This window comes from Myxine glutinosa, chromosome 3 (assembly GCF_964187855.1).
Source record: "Myxine glutinosa chromosome 3, kmMyxGlut1.1, whole genome shotgun sequence".
NCBI lineage: Eukaryota > Metazoa > Chordata > Myxini > Myxiniformes > Myxinidae > Myxine > Myxine glutinosa.
The window spans coordinates 141,176,886-141,198,061 of record NC_136263.1 but is presented as its reverse complement, the minus strand read 5'-3'; the positions used below and the strand labels follow the sequence as shown (position 1 = coordinate 141,198,061).

Genomic DNA, 21,176 nt, shown 5'->3' with positions numbered 1-21,176 from the left:
CGCAGCCGTGATGCTGACGCCGCCCCCCCCCCCCCCCCACCCCCCAGAATTTCCATGTGTTAAACGTTTCCCGGTGTGTACCCTGGATAAGAATAGGTACGCCGTATCCCTGCGTGTCGTAAGAGGCGACTAAGAGGGTTGGCGTCAGGAAGGGCATCCGGCCATAAAAAAAACATTGCCTCAAAAAGAGAACCATGACAATTACAACTACAGATGGGCAGGGTACAGCCCGAAGTGGAGATCGGTTTCTGAGGTTTGGGACATGGAATGTAGGGACAATGACAGGGAGATCAGGAGAAGTGGTGGAAGTATTGGTCAGAAGAAGAGTGGACATATGTTGTGTGCAAGAGACGAGATGGAAGGGAAGTGGTGTGAGAATGGTGAAGGGTAGGCAGGGACAGAAATACAAGTTTGTGTGGCAAGGGTGCCTGGAGGGCATGAATGGTGTTGGTGTCCTGTTTTCTGAGGAGTTTGTAGACAGTGTGGTGAGTGTGACTAGAGTGAGTGATAGGTTGATGATGGTGAAAATGATGATTGGAAAGCTCTTGGTGAACGTCATCTCGGGATATGCTCCGCAGGTTGGTCGAAGCGATGAGGAAAAGGACAAGTTCTGGTGTGCGATAGAGAAGCTGATGGAAAACGTGAAAGATGAGGACGTTGTTGTGGTAGGAGGAGACCTAAATGGACATGTGGGAAGGAGTATGGATGGTTTTGACGGAGTTCATGGGGGTTACGGATATGGTGTGAGAAATGGAGAAGGTGAAAGGATTTTGGAGTTTGCTGATGGAGCTGATTTGTTGATTTGTAATATTACTCAGTTCCAGAAAGAGGATAATAAGTTTGTTACATACACGTCAGGTGGGTCGACGACAACCGTTGACTACCTGATGGTGCGTAGGCGAGATAGGGGGCTCCTCCGGGACACAAAGGTGATCCCGGGGGAGGAGGCTGTTTCACAGCACCACTTGGTTGTCTGCGACGTAAGGGTGAAAGGTGCGAGGAGAGCTCGGCGGGTGAAGTACCAACCGAGAATGAAGGTGTGGAGGTTGAAAGAGGTGACAGTAAGGGAGGCATTAAAAGAGAGCTGAGTAGGGTCGAGGATGATGTGGTTGAGCTTGAAAGTGGTTGGATGTCAATGAAAGCTAGTCTGTTGGGAGCCGTTGGTGAGGTATGTGGATGGACAAAATGACCACCGAGGCACTCGGAAACATGGTGGTGGGATGATGAAGTTGGAAAGAGGATTGACGAGAATAGGAAGAAGTTCAAGGAGTGGCAGAAGGCGAAGGGTACGGGAGCAGAAACAGCAGAGCATGAAAGTTATAAGGCAGCCAGGAAGGCTGCAAAGAAAGAGGTAGCAAAGGCGCAGGAGGCATGTAGGAAAATGTTCGGAGAACGCTTGGATTCGGAAGAGGGTCAGAAAGCAGTATTCAGGATTGCAAAGCAGATAGCGAAAGAGAGGTGTGATGTGATGGGGGTGAGTGGCTTGAAGGATGAAGTGGGACAAATCGTTGTCGACCCAGATGGAATTAAAGGAAGATGGAAAAGATATATGGAAATGCTGTCGAATACAGAGAATGAATGGAATGGCAACATAGAGAGTAACCCAGTTTTAGGACCGGCAGAGAAGATAACTGAGAAGGAAGTTGAAGAAGCGATAAAAGCAATGAAGGGTAGAAAAGCGGGAGGGCCGACGGGAGTTGTGGGAGATATGTTGAAGGCAGCAGGAAGTTGGGGGTGTGAAGAGAATGACAGAGATCTGTAATCTGGTGGTGAAAGAAGGCCGCATTCCAGTGGATTGGGAACTGAGTACCCTCGTCCCTCTATACAAGGGGAAAGGTGACCCTCTGGAGTGTGGCTCGTACCGAGCGATAAAGTTATTGGAGCATGGAATGAAGGTATTGGAAAGGGTGTTGGAGAGGAGGATAAGGAAGAAAGTGAAGATCGACGAAATGCAGTTTGGATTCATGCCAGGAAGAGGAACGACAGACGTGCTTTTCATTGTGAGGCAGTTGCAGGAGAAGTACATGGAGAAGAGGAAGAAGTTGTTTCTTGGGTTTGTTGATCTGGAGAAAGCATTCGATAGGGTTCCACGCAAAGTATTGACATGGGCATTGAGGAAGTTAGGAGTGGAGGAATGGTTGATCAGAGTAGTGATGGCAATGTACAAAAGAGCGCGCACAGCTGTAAGGACGAAGGACGGAACAGTGCTGAGTTTGAGGTGAAGGTGGGAGTGCATCAGGGGTCGGTACTAAGTCCACTACTATTTGTAGCTGTGATGGAGGTGCTGGCTCAGAACATAAAGGAGGGTTTACCGTGGGAGTTGTTGTATGCAGATGATCTGGTGTTGATTGCGGAAAGTATGGATGGACTGAAGGAAAAGATGAACACGTGGAAGGAATGTATGGAGACAAAAGGTCTGAAGGTGAATATCGGAAAGACAAAGGTGATGGCAAGTGGTAAAGCATGTGGTGAGGTGGAAATAACTGGGAAGTGGCCCTGTGCTGTGTGTAGAAAGGTTGTCGGAGTGAACTCCATTCAATGTACAATGTGCGCTGAGTGGGTTCATCAAAAATGTAGTGGTCTGAGAGGGTCATTAACCAGTGTGGCAGCTACATTCAAATGTGAGGTGTGCACAGAGGGAGCTGCAGATGGAGGAAATGTTGAGTTGGATCTTGGAGACGGCATGAAGCTGGAAGGTGTGAAAACATTTTGCTACCTCGGAGACATGCTGAATGGAGAAGGTGGATCAGACTCGGCAACGGTTGCTCGAGTGAGATGTGCATGGAAGAAGTTTCGGGAATTGAGTGGCGTGCTGATGATGAGGAGAGTGTCGTTGAAGCTGAAGGGAAAGGTGTATGCTGCATGTGTGAGAAGTGTTATGATTTATGGGAGCGAGACATGGGTAATGAACGTAGAGCAGCAACGAAGGTTGGAAAGGGTGGAAATGCAAATGGTTCGACGCATGTGCGGAGTATCGTTGAGAGAGAGGAAGACAAATGATGAATTGCGAAAGATGATGGGAATAGAGCCTGTGATTGATGCTGTGAAGAGGAACAGGTTGAGATGGTTTGGTCATGTGTTGAGGAAGGATGAAAGTGACTGGTTGAGGAGAGTGATGGAAATGAATGTAGAAGGAAGTAGAAGACGGGGAAGACCGAGAAAGACTTGGCTAAAGATGGTGGAAGAAGAAATTCGGGCAAGGGGGTTAACAAGGAGAGATGTAGAAAATAGGGCAAAATGGAGAAGATTGTCATGGGGACCACAAGGCTACCCCCCGCTCTAGCAGGGAAAATGGCCTTTAAAATGCATGTTGTTGTTGTTGTTGACGTATCTGTATATTAAGTTGTCAATCATCACAGCAATGTTTGTGAAGATATCATTCGGAGATATTCGGTCCGGAGAGGGCGCTGGCGTCGCTTGCTCGCCGCTTCTCCGACTGGGCCATTGTTCGTAGCGTGCTTTGCTGGTGGTCGTGGCGGATTTTTGGCTATTGAGTCTGCCCTCTGCATGGTCCCGGCTCTGCTCCTAGCTCCGCCTGCCCGGCTCCTTCGCTGTTTCCCGTGGGTTGTGGCCATTGTTTGCAGCGGCGGTGGTGACGGTTTGCCGCCGTGATCTTGATTAGCGGCGGCAGGCGTTTGCCGCTGCATTTGCCGCTTTGCCTCCTCAACCTTGGCCTCGTGCTTGTCTCTTCGCTCCTGTCTGCCCTCTGCTCGGTCCCGGCTCTGCTCCTGGCTTCACCTGCCTGGCTCCTTCGCTGTTTCCTCGGGCCCGCTCCCATGGGTTGTGACCATTGTTTCACCTCCTCAACCTTGGCCTCGTGCTCGTCTCTTCGCTCCTGCCTGGCATGGCTCTGCAGTACTCCGCCGCAAGGCTTCTTCTGCTTAATACCCGCTCCACCCCATCATGCATCTCTGCAATCAAATCAAATGGACTCCTCCGACGACCCAGGTACATTCACCATGGCTCCGGTCGTAAGTTTGTTTATTTACAATCAGGTCACTCCATCCCCGTCCTCTGGTCGGCTCAGCGCACTCCCACTCATCGTCCCAGCGCACCTGGTCACAGCAACACACGCAATCGCACCTCCTGTCTGCGAACCCTGGCCAAATCACCTGGGTTCATCCCCGCCGTACAAAACAACATCAAGCTCACCCTGTTCAATACCCGGTCCCTCAACAACAAATGCCTCATCCTGAACGACTACATTCTGGATAATAAACTGGACTTTCTCTGTCTCACTGAAACCTGGCAACAACCTCTGGACTACTTCGCACTCAACCTCACCACACCAAATGGATATTCTTGCATCAATAAACCACGCTCGGAGGGCCGAGGTGGTGGAATTGCCGTTATCCACCGACAAGACATCAGGACCAGCCTCATCTCCATCGCATCTGCTCCATCCTTTGAACACCTAGCTTTTAAACTCTCTGATCACACACAGTTAGTCATGGCTGTCGTCTACCGCCCTCCCAAACCACACCCATCATTCCTGTCTGACTTCTCCTACTTTCTGACCCAGCTATGTTCCCTCTCCCCCTCAATCCTCCCCCTCGGTGATTTCAATATCCACATGGACTCCACTGACTCCACGATAACCACTGACTTCACTGATTTACTCACCTGCTTTAACCTCACTCAACATGTCAACTTTCCTACCCATAACCGTGGTCACATTCTTGACCTTGTCTGCTCTACTGGATTAATTTTGCACCATCTCTCTGGCTCTGACCTCACCCTCTCTGACCACTTAGCCATCACTATGACCATCAACATCCCCACCCCAGCACCAAGGCATTATCGCACTATCGACTTCCGTAAGCTAAACGCTCTTTCACCTACCTCATTCTCATCGACCCTCTCTGAAAAAATGTCCACTTCTCCCTTCGTTGACCTCCACACCACTTCTGACCTCACTGACTACTACAACCACACTCTCTCCTCCTGCCTTGACCAACTTGCGCCTATAAAAACCAAAACAGTTTCTTTCACCCATTCTGCTCCCTGGTTTACCCCTGAACTCCGCCTGATGAAAACTCATGCTCGCCAACTTGAAAGACTCCGCAATAAAACAGGTCTCACAGTTCACTCCCAAGCCTACAAGGACCACCTACAACACTACAAAGATGTCCTCTCCCGCGCCCGCTCCGCCTACTACTCTCAAATTATCCACTCTGGCTCCGGAAACCCAAAAGCACTCTTCTCTACAATAAACAAACTCCTCAGCCCCCTGAACACCATCACCCAGTCATTCACAGTAGACAACTGCATCTCCTGCCTTTCATTCTTCCAAAGCAAAATTGAAAACATCTACAACAGCTTGACCACTGCCGCACCCGCTCCCCCTCAAACCACCTGCCCCCCCTTATCCTGCCATCCCCTGTCTCAATTCTCCCTGGTCTCCCCTACTGACCTCTCTGAACTCCTCATAGGAATGAAAACTGCCACCTGCACTCTTGACCCCATCCCCTCCAGCTTTGTCAAGGCCTCCCTTCCTGCTCTCTCTCCACTTATCATTGCAACAATAAACTCCTCCCTGTCTACAGGCATCGTCCCACCATCCCTCAAAATTGCTGCTGTTACTCCCATTCTGAAAAAATCTGGACTAAACCCTGACACCCTAAACAACTTCAGACCCATCTCCAACCTACCCTTTCTGTCAAAAGTTTTGGAATGCGCTGTAGCCACTCAACTCAAACATCACCTCTCTGCCAATAACCTGTATGAAACATTCCAATCCGGATTCCGCTCAAACCACAGTCCTGAAACTGCTCTCCTCAAAATCACCAACGACCTTCTCCTCTCCTCTGACGCTGGCAACCTCAACATTCTCATCCTCCTCGACCTCAGCGCCGCCTTTGACACCATCGATCACACCATCCTCCTCACCCGACTTGAAACCACCTTTAACGTTACCGGCACTGCCCTCTCTTGGATTAAATCATACCTCTCTGACAGACGCCAGTTCATCTCCATCAATAACTGCAAATCCCCCACTGCTCCCCTCCCCCAAGGTGTCCCCCAAGGTTCAGTTCTTGGCCCCCTCCTCTTCATCCTTTACCTGTCCCCCCTCGGTCACTTAATCCGCCGTCATGGTCTCCAATTCCACTGCTTCGCTGATGACATCCAGCTTTTCACCTCCACCAAGTCCATCTCCACCGCCACCCACTCTATCCTGACAAACTGCATCACTGAAATAAAATCCTGGCTTCAAATCAACTTCCTCAAACTTAACTGTGATAAATCTGAAATAATCATCATTGGCCCAAAAACGCTCACCAAATCCACCCATAACTTTGCCCTCAACATCGACGGTATCCCAGTATCGACCTCCCCTCACATCCGGAATCTTGGCATCATCTTTGACCAAACCCTCTCCTTCGACAAATACACTAAACAGATCACAAAGACAGCCTCCTTTCACCTGAAAAACATCGCCCGTCTCCGTCCATCCCTCTCCTCCACGGCTGCAGAAACCCTCATCCACGCCTTCATCACCTCCCGTCTGGACTACTGCAATAGCCTCTATGGTTCACCCTCAACAATCACCAATAAACTCCAATACATTCAGAACTCCGCTGCCCGTCTACTCACCCAATTCCCAGACCCGTGACCACATCACCCCTGTCCTTTACAAGCTTCACTGGCTCCCCATCTCCCAGAGAATCCAGTACAAAATCCTCCTCTTGACCTACAAAGCCCTCCATAACCTGGCCTCATCCTACCTGGCTGACCTCCTCTCCAGACACACTCCCAACCGTAACCTCCGCTCTGCTGGTACCAACCTCCTGACCCCCCCATCCGGACCAAATTCAGATCCTGGGGGGACAGGGCCTTCTCCATCGCTGCTCCCACCCTCTGGAACTCACTACCTCACACCATCAGAGACTCCTCCTCACTCACCACATTCAAAACAACACTCAAGACCCACCTGTTCAACACTGCATTCAACATTTAACCCACAGCATTTAACCCCTGACTATCTCTTCTCCTTCTCCCTCCTTTTTGCTTTAAATATTTCCCTATTGATTCTTGTCTTTTGCAATTGTTTTTATGTTTTGCTATGCATTATGTTTTGCACTCTGTCAAAGCGTCTTTGGGCTTCCTGAAAAGCGCTATATAAAATAAATGCATTATTATTATTATTATTATTATCATTGTTTTGAAGCGACGGGCACTGCACAATGCCTGGATATTTATTATTATTATTATTGGTGTTGAGCTACTGCCACAACTGGATTCACAATTTCCAAAATATGAGGATCTGGTGGCTAAAATGTTGGGATTTCATGAAAGATGTCTAGTTAACATATCTGACAGGTAGTATTTTTTTGATATTGTGACGGTTTGGCCCATTTGTCAATTTTGCATGGACCGATCCCTCACCCCTTTTTAAAATTATCAATTCTGCAGTTGACAGTTCTGCCAATAATATTCTGGATGTCCTACAATTTACACCGTTGCTTGGCAGACACCCAACATGTATATTCTTCTTCAAACTGACGGTACCACCTGTGACCCATGATCCTTGTTTGCCTGGCATCTATGCTAATCAGGAGTTTTTCCAAATGACCAACATTTGTTCTCTGTGATGAAATGGTTTAAATAATAATAAAAAAATTTACAAGTTGTTTTTAAGCGGTGAAACTTGGCTATGTCCCTCCATCCATCATAAATGCGAGAATAACTTTTGTAACCCAGTGCTGTGTTTAATTCCAACGGGTACGGTAATTCTCGTGGTTTCTAAAGGGTAATTCTGATGGGTTCTAAAGGGTAATTCTGATGTTCTAAACGGTTATAAAAGGTAATTCTGATGGGTTTTGGTTTTTTCTTGGCTTTGCCTATTTCATATTAAATTTGCCAAACTAAACCGCTTCCTTTGATTGCGAATTGATTTATGAATGATGGGTGTGGTATTTTTTTAAATGATTTTTTTTTTTTTTTTTTTACACTGGCTGGTCCATTTAAATATACAGTGCATTCAGAAAGTATTCAGACCCCTTCACTTTTTTCACATTTTGTAATGTTGCAGCCTTATGCTGAAATCGTTCAAATTCATTTTTTCCCTCATCAATCTACACTCAATACCCCATAATGACAAAGAGAAAACAGGATTTTAGAAAGTTTTGCAAATGTATTAAAAATAAAAAACTGAAATATCACATTTACATAAGTATTCAGACCCTTTGCTATGACACTTGAAATTTAACTCAGGTGCCTCCCATTTCTCTTGATCATCTTTGAGATGTTTCTACACCTTGATTGGAGTCCACCTGTGGTAAATTCAATTGATTGGACATGATTTGGAAAGGCACACACCTGTCTATATAAGGTCTCACAGTTGACAATGCATATCAGAGCAAAAAACAAGCAATGAGGTCGAAGGAACTGCCTGGAGAGCTCAGAGACAGGATTGTGTCGATGCACAGATCTGGGGAAGCCTACAAAAAAAATTCTGCTGCATTGAAGGTTCCCAAGAGCACAGTGGCCTCCATAATTCTTAAATGGCAGAAGTTTGGAACAACCAGGACTCTTCCGAGAGCTGGCCGCCCGGCCAAACTGAGCAATCCAGGGAGAAGGGCCTTGGTAAGAGAGGTGACCAAGAACCCGATGGTCACTCTGGCTGAGCTCCAGAGATCCTGTGTGGAGATGGGAGAACCTTCCAGAAGGACAACCATCACTGCAACACTCCTCCGATCTGGGCTTTATGGCAGAGTGGCCAGACGGAAGCCTCTCCTCAGTGAAAGACATCGTCCTGTCTCTGAGCTCTGCAGGCAGTTCCTTCGACCTCATGGCTTGGTTTTTGCTCTGATATGCATTGTCAGCTGTGAGACCTTATATAGACAGGTGTGTGCCTTTCCAAATCATGTCCAGTCAATTGACTTTACCACAGGTGGACTCCAATCAAGGTGCAGAAACACCTCAAAGATGATCTCGAGAAATGGGAGGCACCTGAGCTAAATTTCAAGTGTCATAGCAAAGGGTCTAAATACTTATGTCAATGTGATATTTCAGTTTTTTCTTTTTAATAAATTTGAAAAACTTTCTAAAATCCTGTTTTCTCTTTGTCATTATGGGGTATTGCTTGTTTTCTTGTGACGTCATCGGAGCACGCGCGCAGGGCACCCTGGGACACCTCGGCCATTTTGATACCCTCTCGAACAACGTCGTCAGCGGATTCACATTAAATAGTTTTTGTTCACGACCAGTCATGCCAATTTGTGGCGTATTTCGTTGTTCAAACAGGCCAGGCGTTAGGCCAGGAGTCAAGTTTTACAAAACGCCCAAACTTCTACTGAATCAGGGTGAGGAAACAAGAAATTTAAGTGAAGAGAGGCGGCGTTTGTGGAAGGCTGCCATCAATCGCAGTGACATCCAAACAGAATCACAGTGGGATCGCACACCTGTCTGCTCCGAGCATTTTGTTAACAGTAAGTAAGAACATGTTTCATTGTATAACCATACAATTACTATAATCATTAATGATATTGAATACAATACATACATTTGAACAAATGGAGGGCACTTAATCAATCAGGTCCATAACATTAACACAAGCAGCTTTAAAAAATACATGTTTGTTTAATATATTAATACCTTGGATCGAATCAAGTGGACGTCATTCAGTTCTTTGTGTAGGATTTGTCGCACCCATCCATCTTGGTACAACCTGTATGCCTCGAGGGATTTATACTTCTTCAACTCATCTTTGGTATAGGCCGATTTGCTGAACAACAGGTAGTTGATCACGTCGATGTGGGTCACCTGCGGCCACTTGCTCACATTCTTCTCAAATTGATCATTTGATAGACCATAAGGGTCACACCCAATGACAGAAATCTTCTCTTTGTAACGAACAAGAACGTCCAGGGGGAGCGTCTCTTGGTAGCCAAAGTTGGCACTCGCACTGCTAGCCATACTCAAGCCTGGATCTACCGTATCCTTACGTACACTCCAAGTCTGTTCTACAGGTAGTTGGTTGCAGGTTGACCCACTGCCCAGGTGTTCACCAGTTCACTGGTCCACGGCAAACTTAAACCGAATGTTCTGTGTTTGTTGGGCAACAATACGTAATATAAACTAGATGGCACCACACTCCACATGAACGTGACAAAACAAACAAAATTACTTTATAAAACAGACTTTTTGCGATCCGCATTCACCATAAACCAACGCAACAAATCAATATCAGCGCACACGGACAGATTAGCTTGGGTATCAAAATGGCCGCTGCGCAATGCGAGATGGGTAACTGTGACGTCAGTGAAAACAAAGGATTGAGTGTAGATTGATGAGGGAAAAAATGAATTTAAACAATTTCAGCATAAGGCTGCAACATAACAAAATGTGAAAAAAGTGAAGGGGTCTGAATACAACAACAACAACAACAACATGCATTTTAAGGCCATTTTCCCTGCTAGAGCGGGGGTTAGCTTGCGGTCCCCATGACAATCTTCTCCATTTTGCCCTATTTTCTGCATCTCTCCTTGTTAACCCCCTTGCCCGCATTTCTTCTTCCACCATCTTTAGCCAAGTCTTTCTCGGTCTTCCCCGTCCTCTACTTCCTTCTACATTAATTTCCATCACTCTTCTCAACCAGTCACTTTCATCCTTCCTCAACACATGAGCAAACCATCTCAACCTGTTCCTCTTCACAGCATCAATCACAGGCAATATTCCCATCATCTTTCGCAATTCATCATTTGTCTTCCTCTCTCTCAATGATACTCCGCACATCCATCGAACCATTCGCATTTCCACCCTTTCCAGCCTTTGTTGCTGCTCTACATTCATTACCCATGTCTCGCTCCCATAAATCATAACACTTCTCACACATGCAGCATACACCTTTCCCTTCAGCTTCAGCGACACTCCCCTCCTTATCAGCACGCCACTCATTTCCCGAAACTTCTTCCATGCACATCTCACCCTAGCAACCGTTGCCGAGTCTGATCCACCTTCTCCATTCAGCATGTCTCTGAGGTAGCAAAATGTTTTCACACCTTCCAGCTTCACGCCGTCTCCAAGATCCAACTCAACATTTCCTCCATCTGCAGCTCCCTCTGTGCACACCTTACATTTGAATGTAGCTGCCACACTGGTAAATGACCCTCTCAGACCACTACATTTTTGATGAACCCACTCAGCGCACATTGTACATTGAATGGAGTTTACTCCGACACCCTTCCTGCACATAGCACGTGCCACTTCCCAGTTCTTTCCACCTCACCACATGCTTTACCACTTGCCATCACCTTCGTCTTTCCGATATTCACCTTCAGACCTTTTGTCTCCATACATTCCTTCCACTTGTTCATCTTTTCCTTCAGTCCATCCATACTTTTCGCAATCAACACCAGATCATCTGCATACAACAACTCCCACGATAAACCCTCCTTTACGTTCTGAGCCAGCACCTCCATCACAGCTACAAATAGTAGTGGACTTAGTACCGACCCCTGATGCACTCCCACCTTCACCTCAAACTCACCACTGTTCCCGTCCTTCGTCCTTACAGCTGTGCGCGCTCTTTTGTACATTGCCATCACTACTCTGATCAACCATTCCTCCACTCCTAACTTCCTCAATGCCCATGTCAATACTTTGCGTGGAACCCTATCGAATGCTTTCTCCAGATCAACAAACCCAAGAAACAACTTCTTCCTCTTCTCCATGTACTTCTCCTGCAACTGCCTCACAATGAAAAGCGTGTCTGTCGTTCCTCTTCCTGGCATAAATCCAAACTGCATTTCGTCGATCTTCACTTTCTTCCTTATCCTCCTCTCCAACACCCTTTCCAATACCTTCATTCCATGCTCCAATAGCTTTATCGCTCGATACGAACCACAGTCCAGAGGGTCACCTTTCCCCTTGTATAGAGGGACGAGGGTACTCATTTCCCAATCCACTGGAATGCGGCCTTATTTTACCACATTAAAGATCTCTGTCATTCTCTTCACACCCCAATTTCCCGCTGCCTTCAACATATCTCCCACAATTCCCGTCGGCCCTCCCGCTTTTCTACCCTTCATTGCTTTTATCGCTTCCTCAACTTCCTTCTCAGTTATCTTCTCTGCCGGTCCGAAAACTGGGTTACTCTCTATGTTGCCATCCCATTCATTCTCTGTATTCAACAGCATTTCCATATATCTTTTCCATCTTCCTTTAATTCCATCTGGGTCGACAACGATTTGTCCCACTTCATCCTTCAAGCAACTCACCCCCATCACATCACACCTCTCTTTCGCTATCTGCTTTGCAATCCTGAATACTGCTTTCTGACCCTCTTCGAATCCAAGCGTTCTCCAAACATTTCCCTTCACGCCTCCTGCGCCTTTGCTACCTCTTTCTTTGCAGCCTTCTTGGCTGCTTTATAACTTTCATGCTCTGCTGTTTCTGCTCCCGTACCCTTCGCCTTCTGCCACTCCTTGAACTTCTTCCTCTTCTCGTCAATCCTCTTTCCAACTTCATCATCCCACCACCATGTTTCCGAGTGCCTCGTAATTTTACGTAATTACGAGTGCCTCGTAATTGCCATTTACAGTGCACGTAATTTACAGTGCACTGTAAATAATTAATAGCCATGCATACCTGTGGCTTTGCTGCCTGGCTTAATCAAAAGGCAGCATGTTGTACTTCACAAACATATTGCATGTCTACATATGTGTTTTGCTGAGGATGAAGTGAAACACGTGAAACAAAAAAGGATATTTTATAGTAGTTAGTAGTTGTGGTGGTTTGTTTGCTCCTTCCGTGTGCTACATATTCCATTTTTTTTTTCTATTTGTTCGAGAAGTATGACTATATGATAGTTTGTTTACTCCTTTCTTGTCTGTCATGCTTTATTCCGTGGGTTCCTGCTGTCATACTGTTGTAATTGCTCCATTAAAGCTCTAAGTCCTGCTTCTTCCTCTTCCCTCCAGGAAAGGATAGCTTTTAAAACAAATACTTGTATCGTTAAATGGACACAAAATGTTTTTCCAAGGAAATTGAGTATTCGTTTTCCTACCAAGTAAATTGAGTCTTGGTTTTCCAACGGTACCATTTTTATTATCCCATGGCAGCAGGCTCGTTAGAATAAAGCATGACAGACACATGGCCGGACACTTCTCCTTTTAGTAATAGGTATGCTGTGCTACCTTTTTTCTGCCTTGAAATTATAAGCGCCCTTTTTTTTTTTTTCAGCTCAATTTAAGAAACAGATTTGAAGAACAAGTCTCCAGATGGGTTTATTTGTAGTCTTTGTGTTACAGTTTTCAAAGCCACAACAAATTTCTTGCATTGAAATTTGCAATGAAGGATCTGCTTTTGTGGAAGTCCTTGTTGGTAAATCTGCCACACCAGAGCAAGATTATCAGGTATGGATTTTGTACACTGCGATTGTAATGGTCTTGTGTTTTACATTTTCATCTGTTTATGGTTTCCTTAAGGCTTTCCAATGTACTTTTTTATGTTCCGATAAATAATCTTTTCTGTCTCAATACATGGAATTGAAATCTTTGCACTTTTGGAAATTATTTTCATCAGCATGTGAATTGTTCAGTGAATATGCATGAAATAGTTATGAAGCTCACATTGTCATCACTATCCCCATGTTTAAAAGACAAACAAACGGAGGGGGGTGGGGGGGGTTGGGGGGGGAGGGAGGGAAGTGGGTGGGAAGTAGTCTGTCTTTGTCTGTCTGTCCGTCAAGCTATCTCCATGGTTGAAACTCTTCCGTATGTTTACGGAGATACATATATTTGTAATGACCCAAAAACGTATAGCAATTGTATGCAGTTGAGGTGCTGCTCCGATATGCTGGTTCATTTCTGACCCATATCATCCGGATGGTGTGCAATGCTAATGCATCATAACCACGATTATGTGAATTACTCCCATGGTAGTTTTTTATGAGTTATTTTTGTAGAATTTAGCTGGTTACAAAAGTTTGCAAGCGCAGTACTGTGATCAGACATCCGCCAGGCAGGAGAACATCTGTCAGCCTACGTCGGTAAATACTGAAATAGCGTTCATTGTTGGATTTTCCCATCACCGGTCCCACCTTTTGAACTTAATGGGAAATACTGAAGTGCCATCTTTATATTGCATGAAATAAAGACGCGATTCTTCTGCACAGAATTCCCCCCGAATATTCCTTCAGGATGCACAAGATCTGCCAGAATTCCTCTTTGGTGAAACTACCAAAATCAAGACTCTCTGCTTGCCTTCATTCTTTAATTCCTCTTTTTTTCCCCACCTCTGGAACAAACTTAAAACAGCTGTTCACCACCATCTCTTATCTTCCCCATCCAAAACCTTGATCTTTTCTGCCCCTGTTAAAACACCCCAAATCCCGAGGTGCAATGCCGAGCTAGCTCGACGCAGTAAGTAAGTAAGTAAATCCACCTATTTCAATCACCAACTTCATTCCTGAAATTCACAGTAGTGTTAATTTGCTTTATACCATGTACCCCTCCCTCCCCCCCCCCCCCCCCCCCCCCACGCCATCCCTCTCCCTTCCACAGATCTACCGATGTCACTGTTCTCTACTGTTGTTGAGCTTGTATGATTTCCTTTCTCTCCCCCTCTTGTCTCCCGCTCCCTTTATTGTATGTTTTATGTGTCCGTGCATGTTTTTGTGTTTAATATGTTAGCTCTTACACGACCTCGATTCTATATCAAAGGGAGGCGCCTCTCTTTATCAAAGGGATCGTTTCTCTGTATGGAGCTTTTACATAGGGACTGAAAATGCGTTTCTCCGCTTTCTTTATATTCAGCACTTTCGGAGATATAGAGGTGCAAAGTTTTTCAGGTTTTCCAGGATTGTGCCCATATGACATGACCCATGACATCATAATTATCATTAAAAAAAGTTATACAGGAGGAGGTGCACCTATGGTGAAACTTTCCTGTCAATCGGACCGACAGTTGCAGAGAAAATCATATTTATTCTGTGAGGACAAAGACAAATAAACAGACTGATAAGTCTGCAATGGCTGGTCACCACATCAAACGTGTTCTTACAGAATAACAGTGTATTACAAGAAGGTAGAGGACGACGAAAACGGAGAATCCCTGGACAAAAGGACAGACATGAAAACGGGCAGATAAATACATGAAGTACACCCGTGATTCGATATAACAAAAACCCACTTTATACTGGAAATGTAATCTAATCAAAATGGCCATGAGAGCACAACAGGGGGTGCCAGGCGAGGTCTTTTGGGCAGACATTATGGTGTTAACGAGTCCAGTATCTGCCAAATTAGGAAATGCGCAGAAAACAGGGAGGGTGGTAGTAAATGCTCTGGTTTACACTGGAGCCAGGGTGATTCCGGTAAACCCCTCCAGTACATGACCCGTGACACTCCTCCCCCTCCCCTTTAAACACTTGTATTGAAAGTCCTGGAAAGGTATGTGGTATTCATTATTAATTTATCTTATGATAAAATTCTGTGCTGTACTAACTCACTGAAAATCTTCCCAGCAATGGATGTTCAGGTGAATAAAGAAATTTTTCCTCAAATTTTTTTTTTTTTTTTTTTTGTTAAAACTTGACAATCATCCCCAAAATGCATATTTTGACATCAATTTTTCAAAAATTTGCAGGGGGTGCATGCCCACAGGACCCCCTCTTAAGAAGTCATTTTGCTCGGTACTTTCCTTTTTTTTGGAAAATTTCTGAAGCTTCACCCATGTATCTCCTAAACGGTTGTGCAGAAATTTACCAAACTTGTTAGATATGATCACCACATGGCAAAAAGGTGCAAGAGCAGTATCAATTTGGCCTTGCCCATAGGGCCCTGGGGTGGGGTCAAAAGGTCAAATACCAAAGAATGCAATTATGAGCACATTTTTAAACATACTAAATGAAATCTTGTATATGCAATCAACATTGGGGGACCCATGAAATGTGTAATAATTTTTTGGATTTGAGCCCCAGTTCCTGCCCCAGCGGTGTGGACTGAGGGTCACAAGGGTCATAAAAAGAGATTATTTTTTTTTTTTGGAACTCTTTAAACTTTGCTCCATTTAACAGAGTAAAGGAACTCTACTTTTGTTTTTTAAAGATAACTAGCAGATGCTAAATGTAACATACACACATGATCAAAAGTATGCAGACACCTCATCGAGTGAGTGGATTCGGCTGTTTCAGCCACACCCATTGCTGACAGGTGCATATATATAATCAAGCACACAACCATGCAATCTCCATAGACAAACATTGGCAGTACAATGGGCCATACTGAAGAGCTCAGTGACTTTCAACGTAGCACCGTTGTAGGATGCCACCTTTCCAACAAGTCAGTTCGTCAAATTTCTGCCCTGCTAGAGCTGCCCTGGTCAACTAAGTGCTGTTATTGTGAAGTGGAAATGTTTAGGAGCAACAACAGCTCAGCCCCGAAGTAGTAGGCCACACAAGCTCACAGAGCGGGACCACCGAGTGCTGAAGCGCGTAGCGCGTAAATATTGTCTGTCCTCAGTTGTAACACTCACTACCGAGTTCTAAACTGCCTCTGGAAGCAACATCAGCACACCAACTGTTCGTTGGGAGCTCATGAAATGGGTTTCCATGGCCGAGCAGCCGCACACAAGCCTAAGATCACCATGCGCAATGCCAAGCGTCGGCTGGAGTGGTGTAAAGCTCGCCACCATTGGACTCTGGAGCAGTGGAAACACGTTCTCTGTAGTGATGAATCACGCTTCACCATGTGGCAGTCCAACAGATGAATCTGGGTTTGACGGATGCCAGAAGAACGCAACCTGCCCGAATGCATAGTGCTAACTGTAAAGTTTGGTGGAGTTGGAATAATGCTCTAGGGCTGTTTTTCATGGTTCGGGCTAGGCCCCTTAGTTCCAGTGAAGGGAAATCTTAATGCTACAGCATACAATGACATCCGAGACGATTGTGTGCTTCCAACTTTATGGCAACAATTTGGGGAAGGTCCTTTCCTGTTTCAGCATGACAATGCCCCCGTGCACAAAGCGAGGTCCATGCAGAAATGTTTTGTCGAGATCGGTGTGGAAGAACTTGACTGGCCTGCACAGAGCCCTGACCTCAACCCCATCAAACACCTTTGGGATGAATTGGACCGCCGACTGCGAGCCAGGCCTAATCGCCCAACATCAGTGCCCGGCCTCACTAATGCTCTTGTGGCTGAATGGAAGCAAATCCCTGCAGCAATGTTCCAACCTCTCGTGGGAAGCCTTCCCGGAAGAGTGGAGGCTGTTATAGCAGCAAAGGGGGAACCAACTCCACATTAATGCCCATGATTTTGGAATGAGATGTGTGATGTTCCTGTGTCCACATACTTTTGGTCATGTAGTGTATATGGGGTTGGAATACAAGTCAAGTTTTTAGCTCTGAAACTTTTTGAAAAAGAACTTCCTTGTGTAGATAGTGTGGGAATTGGTGATGGCATGCCAACTGCTTCAATCTAGTTTTATTTAGTTCTGTAGTTTGAATTCCCACAGCACACCCTCATATTCAATCAATTGCTTTGTCAGTCTTCTATAAGTGCTACCTAAAGTTATTATGGTTTTGTGAATACTGACATGAAGCACAAACGTCACCTCTGTCACACTCAACATGATCTTATGAATGTTGAGGCTATTTTGTCATCACCGTAACTTACCCGAGTCAATTGATTGACAACCTATGGGTTTTTTTTTGTATGTTTTGTTTTCTAAAAGAGGAAATGCAAAGAAATTTCAACTGGCTGCAAAATCTCTGCCTTCCTAATTTACTGCCCATCACATATGCATTGAAAACCATTCTCTGTGTACTACCCTGTTGTGAGATGCTATTTCCACCATCATCAACCCATCTCCATAGCAGTCTTCTATCCAAAAGTTTAATAGAGTAAAGGACCTCTAATTTTGTCTTTTAAGATAACTTACAGATGTTAGATGCAACATTCAGGGTGTTCCAAAAAGACCCGGACAACTTTGATCATTAATATACAGTCACGTGAAAAAGTAAGTACACCCCATGTAAAGTTTTGACTTTTTCAACTTATTTCAACATACAGCTATTTCATCTTCATTTCAACAATATTGACAGATAAAGGTGATATAATATAACAAATATCATGAAACATTTACATTTTGTAGTCCATTGTATAATTTAAATAAACATAAATGCAAATTTCGCATGTGGAAAAAGTAAGTACACCCTTGGCTCTGATAGGTGGTATTGCCTCCTTTGGCAGTAACAACCTCAAGTCGGCGTTTCTTATAACTTTCTACCAGTCTCTGACATCGACTGGGAGAAATTTTTGCCCACTCCTCCATGCAGAATTCTTTCAGCTGTGTGATGTTTGAGGGGTTTCTTGCATGCTCAGCTTGTTTCCAATCCCCCCACAACATCTCGATGGGATTTAGATCCGGGCTTTGACTTGGCCATTCCAGAACCCTCCATTTCTTTCTTTTCAGCCATTCCTTGGTGGATTTACTGGTATGTTTAGGGTCATTGTGATGTTGCAAGGTCCACCTTCGGTTGAGCTTCAACTTTCCGACAGATGGCTTCACATTATCCTCAAGCACCCTCTGGTACAATGAAGAATTCATAGTGGATTCTATGATGGTGAGCTGCCCAGGCCCTGATGCAGCAAAGCTGCCCCAAACCATAATATTTCCACCACCATGCTTTACAGTTGGTATCAGGTTATAAAAAAAATAACCACCTTTAGAGGCCATTTTTCCCCGCAAAGCGGGGGTTGGCCTTTTTCGGGAACCGTGGTTGTTGTTGTTTTTTTGGTCCCCTTTTTGAAGCAATGTTTTATGGCCAGATGCCCTTCCTGATGCCAACCCTTTTTGCCGCCTTTAACGACAAACAGGGAATTACCAGTGAACTGGTACTCAATTAGCCGACCTCGGAAGGATGACAGGCTGAGTCAACCCCCCTGGCGTTAATTCAGCGATCGACCGGGATTCGAACCCAGGATCCTAAGCTGGCACCCTAGCCGCTAGCCCAACACCAGGGTGTAACCACCTTTCGGTTCTTGTGGTCTAATGTTGTCTTTGGTTTTCGCCAAACATGTCTTCTGGTACTGTGGCCAAATAGCTCTACCTTTGACTCATCTGTCCAGAGCACATTGTTCCAGAAGTGCTGGTCTTTGCCAAGGTGTTCATTGGCAAACTTTAGTCTTGCCCTGATGTTCTTTCTGGACAGCAAAGGTTCCCTCCTGGCACACCTCCCATGTAGATCAAATTTGTGCAGCCTTTTTCTAATGGTAGATTCGTGCACTTTGACATGAACAGTGGCAAGAGCTACTTGTAGGTCCCGTGATGACATTCTGGGGTTCTTACAGACTTCTTTCAGCATCTTGGGGTCTGCTCTCGGGCTGAACTTGCTGGGGCGGCCTGGCCTGAACAAGTTGGCAGTTGTTTGGAATCTTCTCCACTTGAAGATGATCTTCCGGACAGTCGAATGATTGATTTCAAATTGTTTGGAGATCTTTTTAAATCTCTTCCCAGACTCGTAGGCATCTATAACCTTCTTTCTGTAGGCCTCAGAGAGCTCTTTTGATCGAGGCATGGTGACGCAGCACATTTCAACAACAAAGAGCAAACCAAACTAAATTTATGTGGTTTAAATAAGACAGGTTCCTCCAAGATCCTCTCTAACGATGTTCTAATCATTTGCACCTGAGCTGATGCACCTGATTCTAATTTTAGGTATTTGAAGTAGTGATAAATGTAGGGGTGTACTTACTTTTTCCACATGCGAAATTTGCATTTATGTTTATTTAAATTATACAATGGACTACAAAATGTAAATGTTTCATGATATTTGTTGTATTATATCACCTTTATCTGTCAATATTGTTGAAATGAAGATCTAATAGCTGTATGTTGAAATATGTTGAAAAAGTCAAATCTTTACATGGGGTGTACTTACTTTTTCACGTGACTGTATTTAGAACCACAAATGATACAATTCTACTCTTTGGTTTATATGATACAGAAACTCGTAAACTTTTGTGCACACCATCAATACACTTCAATGTGAGCTCCGTTTGCCGTGCACAGGACATCAATGCAGTACACGAGTCCTTGTCATGTTCGGCTAAGCGTGTTTGTGTCCACCAGTGCACATGCACCTGTGATCCGAGAACGAAGATCCTGCAGGTTTGCTGCCTTGGTGTTGTAGACAACATCTTTGACAAACACCAACAGGAAAAAAATCAAGCGGGGTTATTTCTGGTGATTGTGAGGGACAGGCAGTTTGTCCGTCTTGGCCAATCCAGCGACCTGGAAATTTTTCATTCAAGACGGCTCAAATGACTAAGGTCCAATGAGGGGGAGCGCCATCCTGTTGAAAAATTATTTAGGGTTGCAGGTCTTCAATCTGTGGGAAGGTGAATCCTTCCAACATGATCATGTAAATTGTTGAGGTCACTGTATCCTCCGCAAACAACAACGGACCCACCAAGCGGTCATGGAGAAGGCCATGCCACATATTCACCTTTTGACTGTCACGTGTTCAATGACCACGTGGGGGTTTTCAGAGCCCCCAGATCCTCACATTGTGCCAGTTGATCTTCCCTGATTCATGAAAGCAAGTTTTGTCTGTGGACATGACCTTTTTCAGGTAATCTTCGTCATCCTCTATGCGAAGGAAATCTTCACTCTACAGCATGCAATGATATTCTAGACGATTGTGTTCTTCCAACTTTGTGGCAACAGAGTGGGGAAGGCCCTTTCCTGTTTCAGCATGACAATGCCCCCGTGCACAAAGCGAGGTCCATGCAGAAATGGTTTGTTGATATCGGTGTGGAAGAACTCGTCGCTTCGTGGCTGCTTTCCGCCACCGAAATCCAGCGCGGCTTGGGCGATTCTGCCCCTGTTTGGAGAACACCCAGCGAGGCCTTCATCGGGGCCGAGCGAGCAAGGCTTCCGCTGCCGAAATCCAGCGCGGCTTGGACGATTTTGCCCCTGTTTGGAGAACATCCAGCGAGGCCTTCATCGGGGCCAAGCAAGCAAGGGCGTGTCGGGACCTGGTTCGCGCCATTGACCGAGTGGTTCGCACCAACCGGAGCTGTTTTTGGATGACGTGCTGATGTCCTCGGACTTCGCTCTAGGCTCTGGGCCGACCGGGCCGACGTGCATCGAAGCCCTTTCCAAGGGTGTGGTGCTGACCGGGCCGCCGTGGTGCTGACCGGGCAAACGTGGCGTGGTGCTGACGGGGC

General features: G+C 45.4%; 1 protein-coding gene across 8 annotated transcripts in view; it reads left to right on the top strand.

The window, feature by feature from the left end:
- The window catches only part of XRCC1 (X-ray repair cross complementing 1), a 114,874-nt gene that overhangs the window by 9,197 nt on the left and 84,501 nt on the right, over positions 1-21,176 (top strand). For all 8 annotated transcript variants that reach the window (XM_078774657.1, XM_078774653.1, XM_078774656.1 and 5 more), the window contains exon 4: positions 13,254-13,358. In XM_078774657.1, coding sequence (XP_078630783.1) covers positions 13,254-13,358 — 105 coding nt within the window. The remainder of the gene's footprint in view (positions 1-13,253; positions 13,359-21,176) is intronic.